The 14,267-nt window shown below is 47.6% G+C and overlaps 1 protein-coding gene across 1 annotated transcript in view; it reads right to left on the bottom strand.

Annotated features, from left to right (window-relative positions):
- Nucleotides 1-3,512: 3,512 nt before the first annotated feature.
- Nucleotides 3,513-14,267, bottom strand: part of SOX8 (SRY-box transcription factor 8) — a 30,332-nt gene continuing 19,577 nt past the window's right edge. The window contains exons 3-4 of the mRNA XM_053275920.1: nucleotides 12,478-12,716; nucleotides 3,513-7,702 (exon numbers count right to left, since the gene is read on the bottom strand). Coding sequence (XP_053131895.1) covers nucleotides 6,963-7,702; nucleotides 12,478-12,716 — 979 coding nt within the window. The 3' untranslated portion in view covers nucleotides 3,513-6,962. The remainder of the gene's footprint in view (nucleotides 7,703-12,477; nucleotides 12,717-14,267) is intronic.

Raw genomic sequence — 14,267 nt, forward strand, 5'->3', positions numbered from 1 at the left:
GGGGTATTATATAAATGTTTGCAGCAGTAGCAAAAATGTGCATAGCACAGAGTTCTCTCCATGCAGTACAGAACCTTGGAAAAGCAGAGCTCCCCTCTTGGGAAGGGAGCCCTGCATGAATGCAGTTATTCACATGTGTTGTAGTGGTTAGAATGCTGGATTAGGACCCGGGGGGACCTGAGTTCAAATCCCAATTCAGCCATGATACTTGCTGGGTGACTCTAGGCCAGTCACTTCATTGACCCACCTAGTTCAGCATTGTATATGCATCCTGGCAGCGGCTTCTTCGAGGTTACAGGCAGTCCTATCTCAGAGATGCCAGGGAGGGAATCTGGGACCTAGATGCTCTTCCCAGAGTGGCTTCATCCCCTAAACGGAATATCTTACAGTCCTCCTCACACATGTAGTCTCCCATTCAAATGCAAACCAGGGCAGACCCTGCTTAGCAAAGGGGCCCATTCATGCTCGCTACCACAAGACCAGCGCTCCTTCCATAACCATTGTTGTGAGAACAAGACTCTCTATCACAGTTTTTAGGAAGCGTGTTAAATCTTGGCTTTTTACCCAGGCTTTTATATGATTGTCTCTGCTTCTGCTGCTTTGGCTAGCGTACCGTTTTTATGCTTGTATTTTAAATCAGATTTGTTTTATATTTTAGCTGAATCTTTTAATTGTGTCATTTTTCTAGCCTTGTGTTTCATTTTTGTGTAAACCACCTTGGGATTGTTGTAATGAAAAGCGGTCTACAAATTCAACAATAAAATAAATAAATAAAGATGGCCAGGGGACGCACCGTCCACAAATTTTGCACTCACTTCTCAGGCATAGGGAACAACTTGCTCAAAGGAAACAGACGTCACCTCTGGAGACTAGTTCATAGAATCTGATCTGCTGTCCTTGTGTTACTATTTCCCCGCACCTTTTCAGACAGAGAGGTTCCCCTTTGAGATCACAATTTTGACTCCTGCTCCCATCTCAGGCTAAAACGTCAAGGCCAGAAGCAGGGATGGAGAGGAACCTCAACAACTTTAATTCCTCTTTGGTACACAGGGGTTATTCTTTTGTTTGATGTAATTGTGTGCACACAGATCTTTCGTTCTAAGTTCTCCATTTTCCACCCAGGAAGCTGAAACCCCAACAGGGCTAGCAGAAGAGAATTAATGAAAAGTGATTGTGCTGAGACACTGAGGGGACTTTTCCTGCCTTGGGAAGAAATCTCAAGATGATCTCTAAAGCAAATTTCCTCTTTCTAACTTCTCAGTGGCCCACCTCACCTGTGCACCTGAGACAAATAAGCAGTATTTGTGCTTCTCAATACCAGGGAGAGAAAGAGGAACTCTTATCCTGTTTTGGTGATATTTAACTCAGTTTTATTGTTTGTGGGCTGAGGTCAAGTTCTGTGATTGCACCTCACCTTATCAACCTTGGGAGACCAGCTGCAGAATTGCTCGTTTAGAACTCAAAACTTTAACAAGAAACTGTAAAGGGGTTTTTCAAAGGTTTTGGAGATCTTTGCAGCTGCAGATGGGTAGTTTATAGAAGACCAACTGCAGATAAAGGGCGAAGGGAATTTTAATGGGGTTAGTGGGAGAAAGCCTTTTGACAAGGTTTGGGATGGATTTCCAACAGGTGACGGAGCAGCCCGGCCCTGCGAGGAAGTCCAAGACTAGAGGAGGGATGGCTGCCTCAGTGCTGAGAAAGGGAACCTTGCTAACTGGGCCAAGAGGCACCTTTTAAAATGTGGTAATCGTCTTTATTTTGCAGGGGGAGAGCAACCGGCCTTATCTGTCCCCAGCACAGCATCCCTGCAGTGGCTGTTGCTGGTGTCTCTCTTATATTCAATCACGTATCTTTTAGCCTAACCTACCTCACAAGGTTATTGTGAGGATTAAAAAAATAACCATGTACTCTGCTCTGGGCTCCTTGGAGGAAGAGTGGGATAGAAAGGTAAAAACAAACAAAATAAACATGGCACACCTGGACTTGACATCACTCCCCAACGACTCTGAAAGGAGCATTGGGGTCAGTTTCCACCACTCCCCAAAGCCTGCACCAATGAGAGGGTCTATTTTGTGCCGGTGGCCTCCGACACCTCTCAGGAGCTTGACACAGTCCACATGGGCCAAGACGGCAGCAGCTGGAGTCCTTCGGCATAGAGTTGGGTGCCAACCACTGAGGCACAGGAGTGAGGAGGCTCACACACCTCTTAGTGGTCCTAATAGATGCATCCATCATTCCTATATTCCTGGCCAATTCCTTGTCCCACACACAGAGACACTTTTTGGTATAAACGAGGGCTGACCAATTTCTTCTCTTGGCACTGCCCCAAAACTAGTCGGGGCGCTAAGATCCTGAGGCAGCAACAGCTTCGGTAGGGGAGTGCTTGCCTCCTGCTCCTCGCTGGCCAATGGGAGGGCAGCCACTGAGGCCATGAAGCTTTTCCAGTCTGCTGGCAGCACAAAGTATGCTGGGAAGGCATCTGGACGCTTGGAGCACCTGCCATGGAAGACCAGCTGCCAATTTTACCCCAAGCCCTCGGTTGCTATGCTCATTATGTTTGCTGGGCTTGTGCTCCTACCCACCTGCGCAAGGAACAGTTGTGCCGTTGAGTCAATGCTGACTCCTGGCGACCAGAGAGCCACGTGGTTTTCTTGGTAGAATACAGGAGACCATCTCCAGCGCAGCATGAGATGATGCCTTTCAGCATCTTCCTATATTGCTGCTGCCCGATAAAGGAGTTCCCCATATTCTGGGAAACATACCAGCGGGGATTCGAACCAACAGCCTCCTGCTCTCTAGGCAGGTTGTTTCCCCACTGCAACATTAGGGGGCACTCACATCCAAATGGCTGTGCAAACAAGCCTGATATAGACAATGCTGAACTCAGGAGACCAATGAACAGACTCCGTATAAGGTAGCTTCATCTGTTGAAAATACGCTCTCTTGCTGCAGGAATCCTGAATGTATCTCCCCTGCTGAGCAAAGTGACACCTTTTAAAAGTGTCAATTCTCTTTATTTAGCAGGGGGAGAGCAACGGGCCCTATCCACCCCCAGCACAGCATCCCTCCAGTGACCGTTGCTGGTGTCCATCTTCCGTTTCTTTTTTAGACTGTGAGCCCTTTGGGGACAGGGAGCCATTTTATTTATTTGTTTATATCTGTATCAACTGCTTTGGGAACTTTTGTTGAAAAGCGGTATATAAATATTCATCATATTCGTATCCTGGATATATCCATGGGGGAGTCTTCATCTTTGGTGAGGATCTTGTCTCCTAGCCCAGTGAAAGGATCTTGTCTCCCGCCTAGTGAAAAATAAAATAGCCCCCTTATTTTGGAGACAACTTTGTTGCCAAGAGGTCTCACACACCTCGTTGAAACAGAGGGGGGATAGATACTCCCCACAGTGCTGGAGGGGAGAGGCATCTTTCATTTTGTCTTCACAGGTGCCAGCTCACACAAGACGGTGCGGTACACACTGTTTCTAAATGGAATGAATCTACCAACGCATTGGATAAAAGGCATTTTTTTTTTAATTTTATCAAATGGATCTGTACAAAAGTTAGCATTACTTAGTCAGAAGCTAGTGAGCAGAACAGATAAAGAACGGACAATTTTCAAACTCTATACAGAAAAATAGATTGCATAAGGAGGAATTTCCATCCCTTTTCCCGCCCCTTCCAAATTCTCCAAAGGCAATAAGCAACAAGAGAACCCCACATTCTTTCAGGGGGAAAAAAAAGAAGCCCAAGACTATGAAACGTAGAAAAGATAAGATAGATAACCTCTGAAAGTTTAAAGATTTATAAAGTTTTCTTTTTTAAAAAAGGCACATTACCATTAGAGTAGATGGATATTATATGCTCAGCATACAATGGAACAAATATCAGTGAAATATTAGTCTACCTCTAAGAACTAACCAAAATATAGTGGAGAACATTTATTTTCACAGCTTTGATGGATGACATCTGGTCCCTAAATAGGCAACATTAAAGTGAAACTCAATCCCTAACTTCTGGTTAAATGGTAATTTCTCAAAACTAGCTGTGCTCCTAATACAGTCCAGGAATTCAACAATGCTTTCAGATCCAATTTAGTAAGTTGAAACTAGCTGGCATGAAAGAAAACAACCCCAGCAATATTGCTATGTTCCTTTGCCCAATTCCCCTTGTTCCACATTTACACAGGAGTCGTCCCAACTGGAGATGAAGAGGGTCTTCTGACTTCACATTTTGCCTGCATTTAATAATTCCTGTGGAGGAACTTATGGGCATATGACATTAGGGCTGGAATTGGGTATCTTATGACTTTTTCCCCTAGAAAGACCCGCGCACACGATCTGGCAGGAAGCTAGCACCTAGGCCTCAGCATTCACATCATCTCTTTAGGACAGAGTGAGACCCTCCTTTCCTAAAGGGGAACAAGCCAGGCTCAGCTTCCAGAACTGGTTTGCATCAAGATGCTTAACACAGAATAGACCCTACTGCCAAGACATGCTGGATAAGCGGCATGAATCTGGTTTGTTCAGTGCATTTTCGTGGAGGGGTCCGTTTTTAAACCCCTGTAGACAATTTAGTTTCACTTCAAAGCAGATAACACAGGGACTGGGAACACCCCGTGTTGGAAAGAACTGAAGCCCATCTGTGGCCACCCTTCTTAAGTTTCTCTCCCTCATAAAGCTAGACCTTCATGGGCACCAGCGCAGCCCAAATTAATGAGGCACTTGAGGTGAGGCATCAAACGCTGCCTTGCCTCATGACCCTGGTGGGGGCCAGCCCCCTTTTAGCAAGCTTTGGGAAGGGCAGAAGGGACACCAGCAGTCTCCTCTTGTGTGAGCACTGAAAGATATTCCCCTCAGGGGGATGGAGCCACTCTGGGAAGAGCAGAAGGTTCCAAGTTCCCTCCCTGGCAGCATCTCCAAGATAGGGCTGAGAGAGATTCCTGCCTGCAACCCTGGAGAAGCCACTGCCAGTCTGTGTAGACAATACTGAGCTAGATGGACCAATGGCCTGACTCCGTATATGGCAGCTTCCTATGTTCTCTTATTATGCTTCCCCATAAGCTTAGCAAATTGTGAGAGGCGGATCAGATCCAAAGAGCTGCTCTGATGACTGTGGCCGGGGAGGGGGGTTGGGGTCTCACCAACCTGCTGGCATCCCAATAATTCACCACCTGAGGCAGTTAGGGTCATGAAAGGACCGCTCCTGGTGGGCACCCATTGAATCTGACTGGAAGGAGGTTCCGGGTGGACAGAACCAAGTACTTCTTCACACAACACCTAATTAACTTCTAGAATTCACTACTTCACAATGTAGTGAAGGCCAGTAACTGAGACGGCTTTTTAAAATACTAATAAAATAAGATTAAACTTGCTGTGGATAAGATAGCTCAGGGCTTATAGGCACTGAAGAGACTCAAACTCAGCCTCCACAGGAATGGCTTTCCTTCTAGCTCAGTACCATCGACAATGCTCAGCTTCAGCCCTCCTGCAGAGGTTGGCCTACAACTCCCATAATCCCTGGCTATTGACCACTGTGGCTGGGGATGATGGGAATTGTAGTCCAGAACCAGATTTGGGGGGGGGGGCAAAGTTGTGCAGGCCTGATCTTCACAGACCGGGATCAGTTCTCTTCTGGGTTTTGGAGAGGGATCTCTCCCCACTCTAACAAGATTGCCAGGGATTGAACTTGGGACCTTCTGCTTGCAAGGCAGAGGTTCTACCCCCAAGCGACGGCCCCTCCTCAAATAGTGCCTTGGCACTTTGAGACCGTGTACACTGAATACTAGCCACTGGGGAGCAATGAACTTCATGCCCTTCTATTGAGTACCCACCAACGTGTGGGTTCCTGCTATTGAACCCAGAATGCTGGGTCAGGCTGACTTTGGTCTGTCAATGTTATATAGGCACTGTCACGAATCAATGGTTACATCAGGGGTTCCTCCAGATGTTGCTGAACTACAGCTTCCATCAGCCCCAGACACAATAAATTGTAGCTGGGAATGATGGGAGTTGTAGGCCAGCAAGATCTGGAGGACCGCTGGTGGAAAACCAGGTTACATAGTCTTCTGAGACCAATCCACACCTTTTCTCAGTTTATTAGCAAGTTCCTGGGTTTTTGTGTTTTGCTTTTAGTCCTCCTAAACCTTGCAATGTTTTAAGAGTCAGCAGGAAACGGAAAAACCACCAATTGTCTTGTCTCCACTAATTTATGCTTTTACACCTCTTAAAAAAAATCTCTTTAAAATTCTACTTCTTGCACAGAATTACTTCATTAATTAGACAAAAGTACACGGAACATAAATACATATTTAACAGATTTACCCCCAAACAACAAAAATCAACACACTTTTTCTGAGCTTAACACTTCTTTTTTTTTAAGCTTCCAATGAAAACGTTAACTCCAGCCAAAACCTTGCTTAGCAGAACTCTCAACTAAAACGAAGACATTTTGGACGTTAGTGGGTCGCGGTTGGTCCCCAAAGATTCTTGAATGGTCCCTCAACACGATTAACTGGATGGTTAGATTTTTTTTAAAAAAATCTACATTGGTTCTTTGTACCAAGGCTGGCTTTTTTTCTTTTCTTAGATTGCAATAAACCCTTGAATATCTCCAACGTCTTCTCCTTCCATTTTGCACTGCCCTGCGTACAAATCACGTGCTTTTTCTTCAAGTCCTCACAGAGGAGTTAGAAAGAGCTGTCCTTCATGTACTTAAAAGGAATAATCAGTCCAGATGTTTTTATTAATTATTATTAATAATAAAGAAAATAGAACTCTGTCTTTGAAAATTTAAAGATTCCAGAGGAGGGTGTCCAGTCATATAGAAGAACAGGAGGCACTTGGGACAATAAAACGGCGCTCCATTGCGGATCGGATCTTCTTCTCGGGTTTGTTTTCATGTAGTGCATACGTTCTTGGGAATGGGGGTGGAAAGACCTCGAAGTCACAGCTCCTTCGGTCCTTCTCAAGGTCTCGTCAGGGTCGTGTAGACCGGCTGGTCCCAGTTAGCAGTGGGGCTGTGCGAAGGAGGGATGGACAAGCTGTTGAGGATCGGAGTCGCGTAGGGCCTGCGGGAGGAATGGAAGTACGGGTATTGGTAGAGGCTGGAAGGGTAGCCAGGGTAGGGGTTGTAGTAGTTAGAGCTCTGGAGGTCGGTGTAGTCGCACGGGGAGCTGGAGAACGAGGCGGTGGCCGTGGCGGAGGAGACTGTGGTGGCGCACGCCTGGGCGCCGTAGGAGCCGTAGTCAGAGTGAGTCGGGGAGCCGTGGGACTGGTCGCTGTAGTGGCTGGGGCTGAGCTGCTCCGTCTTGATGTGAGGCCGCTGCGGCCCGCTTTCAGTGGAGGAAGGGGAGGCAGCGGCGGGGCTCTTGTGAGTCCAGACGGGAGCTGCTCCCCCACCCGCGCCGCTCGCGGAATGTGGGTAAGAGGACCCGTACGACCCCACCGCGGCGCTCGGCCCGTGGTCCGCCGGCATGGCCGAGTGGCCGTTGAGGGGCAGGTACTGGTCGAACTCGTGGACGTCAAAGGTCTCCATGTTGTTGATCACCTCGCTGCTCAGCTCCGAGATGTCCACGTTGCTGAAGTCGATGTTCTGCCGGCCGCTCTCGGCCAGGCGGCGCCCCTCGTGTTTCAGCTCCTGCTTGCTCCCGTGGTGGAGGTCCGTCTTCGGGGTGGTGGGTGGGGTCGGGGGTCCGTGAGTCTGCCCTAGGGACAACACATTTCGCAGTATGAGGAAAATGTTGGAAGGAAAGGGAGTTAAAGTTGTCATTAGCTGCTTCTGGGCCCCCAAAGAGCAATGCTTGCGGAACATGTGGAATTGGGCGTCAAAAATTTTAAATTTAATTTAGTTTACATTTGATATCCCGCTCTTCCTCCAAGGAGCCCAGAGCAGTGTACTACATACTTCAGTTTCTCTTTCACAACAACCCTGTGAAGTAGGCTGAGAGAGAAGTGACTGGCTCAGAGTCACCCAGCAAGTCTCATGGCTGAATGGGGATTTGAACTAGGGTCTCCCTGGTCCTAGTCCAGCACTCTAACCACTACACCATGCTGGCTCCCATAAAGTCACCATTGTCACCATGGCCAACAGAAAAGTGAGCCAGGCGGCACCTTTTTAAGTGGCAACTCCCTTCTCTTCCAGCCAGTGCGGTGCAGTGGTTAGCGTGTTGGGATTTGAACTCGGGTCTCCTCAGTCCTAGTCCCATTCAGCTATGACACTCACTGGGTGACTTTGGGCCAGTCACTTCTCTCTCAGCCCAAGCTACCGCACAGGGTTGTTGTGAGGATAAACACAACCACATACTACACTACTCTGGGCTCCTCAAAGGAAGGATGGGATGGAAATGTAAAAACAAATCAAATAAATTTAGCAGGGGGAGAGCAACTGTGAGTAGCTACTGAAGAAATATTTACTTCGACACATTTCGATAACAGGTAGTCAAGCGAAAGTATTCCCCGAAAGAGATCTATTATCAAAACGCAATGGAATAAAATATTCCTTTAGCAGCTTCTCCTTTGCTGTTTTTGAGGCCATCTCAGCTGATCCGGATTTCATTTCAGAGAGCAGCAGCTCCTTTTCAGTCCAGCAACATTAGATTGTAGCTTGCTGGGGACATATTCTATTTGCTAGGGAGACTGCTTTGAGAACTTTCCTTCAAAAGCGGTATACCATTATGCTTAATTTTGAGAAACCGCAAACTGGACCGTAACTGTTGCATAACTGAGATACAGTTGAGTTGTGCAACAGATTTTGGGTAAGACCGAATTCCTCCTCTTCCAGATCCAATGGAAGGATAAGAAAATAACCTGGCAGTCTGGAAGCTGCAAAGGACAGCAGGGAGAGGCATTCAAGAGCACAGGAGATCTTCAGACAGCAGAGGCGGACGGAGTATTAAAAGGTAGAAACAAGAGGTTGTCTTGGATACAGAAAAGAGTGAGGATGTCAGTGTACAAACTTGAGGAGGTGATATGAATGACAAGAAAGGAGACCCATTTTTCCAAGTCATGCTTAGGATAAAGGCAGAGAACCAGTGTGGTGTAGTGGTTAGAGTGCTAGACTAGGACTGGGAAGACCCGAGTTCAAATCCACATTCAGCCATGATACTAGCTGGGTGACTCTGGGCCAGTCACTTCTCTCTCAGCCTAACCTACTTCACAGGGTTGTTGTGAAAGAGAAACTGAAGTATGTAGTACACCGCTCTGGGCTCCTTGGAGGAAGAGAGGGATATAAAATGTAATAATAATAATAATAATTGCGATACCACAGGAGAAGGAGGCTACACTGCTAAACCCTGCTAACTACATGGCTAACCCCTGCTAACTTGGCAAAGAGACACCTTTTAATGTGGTGATTCTCTTTCCTGAGCAGGGGGAGAGCAACTGACCCTATCCATCCCCAGCACAGCATCCCTCCAGTGACTGTTGCTGGTGTCTATCTTATGTTTCTTTTTAGATTGTGAGCCCTTTGGGGACAGGAATCAGTCTTATTTTTATTTATTATTTCTCTGTGTAAACTGCCCTGAGCCATTTTGGGAAGGGCGGTATAGAAATCAGATAAATAATACATAAAAATTCACTAGGCAACACAAAAACTGACCCAAACATAGAAGCCGATTCTTGGCTAAGAGGGCAGAGAGGAAAGGACAAATTTGTATAACGCTGTGCAGGGAGTAGCAACATGATATCCAACCCACCTTCATTCCATAATAATGGTTTAGATTTCAAACAAGAGGTATTGATTGTGCATATTCACTCACCCCTCCCCACTGTTCAAAGCGTCTCCAAAGCAAACAGGAAAAAAGGGGTGGGTGGGTTTCAGACACGAACGGACAGAACAAATATGTCTGAAATTGAAAGACATGAGCAATACTCTTGGAATTCACCAAAACGGAAGGACAACTCACAGGCTAGAAAGATAGAAATAGCACATATGCATTGAGGTAACATCTCCATGGCTGAGTACACAATGCATTATGCTCTTGGGGGGAAGGAGATATAGGAACATAGGAAGCTGCCATATCCTGAGTCAGGCCTTTGGTCCATCTAGCTCAGTATTGTCTACACAGACTGGCAGCGGCTTCTCCAAGGTTGCAGGCAGGAGTGTCTCTCAGCCCTATCTTGGAGATGCTGCCAGGGAGGGAACTTGGAACCTTCTGATGCTCTTCCCAGAGTGGCTCCATCCCCTAATAAGGGGAATATTTTACAGTATTCACACTTCTTGTCTCCCATTCAAATGCAAACCTGGGCAGACCCTGCTTAGCTAAGGGGACAAGTCATGCTGGCTACCACAAGCATGAGATGCTGCCAGGGATTGAACCTGGGAATTTCTCTTCCCCTGAGCTATGGCTCCATTCCCCGGCCTAAGGGGCATATCTTACAGAGCAAACTTGCAGTCTCTCATCCATATGCAAACCAAGGCAGACCCTGCCTAGCAAAGGGAATAGTTCAGCTCTCCTCCCCAAATGAGGTCTCGTTGTGTTCCTGCCCCTGCAGGGCAAATAGCTGGTTTGGCTCAGGAAAATTGCATGGGAATACAGACACACCCACCATGGCCACAACCTGATTTCGGAGGCCCGTTACTCTAAAAAAAAAAAAAGCCCACAGCAAAGCTAATCCCAGTCTCTCCTCTGGTCTCAGCCCCAAGACATGACTTTCAGTAAACAAGAAAAAAACTACAAACTGTCTTGCATGAGTGAGCGGGCGGATATCCATGTAGTCCATCCCTCTTTCCAACAGTCAGATGCTCATGGGTAGGAGGGCGAGGAGATGGGGCCACCCCTCCCCTCAACAACACTCAAAGGTATACTGCCTTTGCACAAGGAGGCTCTATTGCTTGTTGCTAGCAGCTGCAGACCGTTGCACCATGCAAAGCTGACTTCTTAGATAACATACAAAGCAGCGTCATATATGCAAACGGCACTCGATACACCAATAAATATTATTAAAGCAGACATATGAAAAAAATGTGAGTATTTGACACCTAGCTCAGCGCTTTCGACTCCAACTGGAGCAGCCCCCAATGTATAGGGAAATTTCCCCCCTGCTGCCTAAAAGCAGCAAAACGGGAGATACCGGAAACTGAATTTGGTACCGTCTGTATGCTCAGCTGTGGGCAGCCTCCCCCAAATCAGATCCCTGGCTCTCTCAGCTCAATCCTCTCCTGATTGCAAGCGGGGGGGGCCCTTCTCTGCCACCTGTTTCCTGAGCCTAAACTGGAGGCGCCAGGGATCGAACCCAGGACTTTCTCCTTGCACAGCAAGAGATCTGCCACTAAGCAGCAGCATGTTCCGAAGGCTAATGCCACAACTCACAAGGGGCTTTTCCGGACATGCTTCTTATACCAACACATGGTCACGGCTTTTCTGCTCAGAGTTACAAGCAGGACGGCTTCCGCACCAGGATGTTTTTATGCTCGGATTTTCCCACCTGAATAAACGGGGTGATTTAAGCATGGGGAAAACTCTGGTGGACACCATGTGAACCCGCTGTAAAGAGCGAGCCAAGAGCAACTCTGTGATCCATCTGGAAGTTTGGGGACCGCAGCACTGAGTCGCCCACATGGCCGAGACTTCTTAATGGTGCATGAGTCCCACTGGGCACTCCCTTCACTGGCATGTACAGGGCTGTCATGTGGTAGAGAGTTCCTCTGACCATTAAGCACACAGGGATCTCTGGATTGGGGTGCAACAGCAAGTCAACCCTGGTCATGAAGACAGATTTCTGGGGGTAGGCCTTTGCAAAAGTAAAGCAAAACGTATGGGGGACGTAGCCACATTTGCCTAAAAGGGGACTTCTTGTGTGGAGAAGGATTGTTTGGTGCGTGGACAGGAGAGGTGGTGAGGACAGGAATTTCGAAAGAGAAAGGTCCTGAGCACCCTGCCAATTCTCTGTATGTGGGGAGGGGACAGACTGCAGGCGTTCGGTGAAATATGCCCTGCAGTTGTAAGGATAATTAACTCTGCATATGCTCAGAGGCACTTTCGATAAAGCATTCCCACTTTCCTCTGTCAGCATGCCTCATCCCTAAATGTGGGAAGCTAAATAAGCAAGGGAGGAGATCTGGTCATGTGACAGCAAGCATGAATGGTCCCCTTTGCTAAGCTGGGTCTGCCCTGGTTTGCATTTGAATGGGAGACTACATGCGAGCGCTGTAAGATGCGTCAATTTGGGGGATGGGGCCGCTCTGGGAAGAGCACCTGCCTGCTTGCCTGCAGAAGATCCCAAGTTCCCTCCCTGGTGGCATCTCCAGACAGGGCCGGGAGAGACTCCTGCCTGCAACCTCGGAGAAGCCGCTGCCGGTCTGGGTACACAATGCTGAGCTAGATGGACCAAGGGTCTGACTCTATATGGCAGCTTCCTGTGTTCCAAAAAGGGTGGGGTTACAAGACTTCACTCATGTTTTGGGGGGTGTCAGGAACTGAATCTTCCGCCTACCAAAAAGGTGCTCAGCTACTCAGCCACCGCCCCTGCCCTCTCCTGACCTGCATGGTCACTCTGGTGGTGAGTTTCGCTCATGGAGCCAAGCCCAGCATCGGCTTTGTAGATCTGGCTTCCCCCATGATGACCCAGTTCGGCCCCGGAATCCGAGTCGCTCTGGCCGGCTTTGACGCTTTTCCTCCTGCGTGGCTGGTATTTGTAGTCGGGGTGGTCCTTCTTGTGTTGGACTCTGAGCCGCTCCGCTTCTTCCACGAAGGGGCGCTTCTCACTTTCGCTCAGCAAACTAGGAGAGGAGACAGAGGATAGGAGGGACACATTCAGCCGTCTCGTTCCACAGCAGCAGGTTTATTAAGGCCTCCGATCTTCTCCCAGGACGCACAGCTCCCCATCCAAAGTGCAACAGGCAAAGCAAAACGAGTTTGAGTTTTGCACCTGGCCGGGGGTGGGCACCCAAGGTTGCTCCTCTCCCTCCCACCCCACTTGAAAGCCTCGCTACTCGCAGGCTGGTCATTCATCAGTAGAGCTGTGCAGTTAACTAGAGCTCTACCTGATGAAAGGCCAGCCTGCAGGCAGCGTGCGTCTCAAGCCGGGCAGGAGGGAGAGGAGGCACCTGAGCTGCAGCTGAATTTTACTGCAATCCAAGCTGCAACATTGCAACTGGATTTTAAACATTTGACTACTACTACTACTACTACTACTACACTTTATTTGTTAGCCACCCCATAACAGATTGTTCTCTGGGCCGCTCACAACAGAGGATTAACACATATAATTAAAACACACAAAATATATCAAATCAGATCAAAGCGCACACACACACACACACACACACACACACACACACACAACAATACAAAGCAGCATTAAAAACTCATTTTAAAATTAGTTAAAAATCAGAACAAATCTGAAAAACCTGAGTTTAACCTCACTGGGGAGGCTATTCCATCAACGGGGTGCCACCACCGAGAAGGCCCTCTCCCTGGTAGCCACCCGCCTCGCCTCGTTTGGCAGGGGCACCCAAGAGGAGGGTCTCTGAAGAAGATGTTAAGATGATCATGGCCCAGCTTTACCAAGCGCAAATTCCAATGGGACTCAGCTCTCCCACTGAAATCAGTGGGACCTGCATGGCATTCCCTTACACACTTTTGAGAGCAAAGCCCCTGCGAATTGAATGGAATTTAATTTCACAGGAAACACACATTCTGCGGGTGCCTTAACTCTGGCTGGCTCTTATCCCAGTTCCCAGGCAATTTGGGGCTCTACGCAGGCACCGTACCTTCTATTCCCAAAGAAAAGTGAACATGGCCCACTTTTCTGATAAAGCAAGGCTTACTAATAAGAATGCCTTCCTCCAGTTGTATGTAATGGGTTAAGCTTACCATCAACATAAGCAAAAGACCCAGAATTCAACGTTCTTTTACCAAGAACCCTTTTTCATTTTTCGTATTTCCAAACTTCATAATCAGGGACTTTTTAGAAGTCCTTACAAATTTCAGAAAACACTTTTGTGTCACAGCCATAATAGGAATAGTCTTATCTAGGGCAAATACACTGATCCCCGCACCCCAGCCCCCAAACTGACTTTTCTATCCCTCGAGCAAATGTCCAAAGCTTCCTGGCTCAGAGGTTGACTGCATTTCAAAGCAGAGGCCTGAAGAGCACAGTGAGATTGACTTCTACGTAAAGTTCCAGAAAATTGTAGTCTATAGCTACAATCCTATGCATTCTTGAATACAGCAAGATTTACTTCCAGGGAGATGTGTACAGCGACCAGAGGCTTTCCATGAGCTCTTTCCATTTGCAAAGGACTCACAATAACTCTCCAAATTATTAT

This window comes from Hemicordylus capensis, chromosome 13, assembly GCF_027244095.1.
Source record: "Hemicordylus capensis ecotype Gifberg chromosome 13, rHemCap1.1.pri, whole genome shotgun sequence".
Classification (NCBI taxonomy): domain Eukaryota; kingdom Metazoa; phylum Chordata; class Lepidosauria; order Squamata; family Cordylidae; genus Hemicordylus; species Hemicordylus capensis.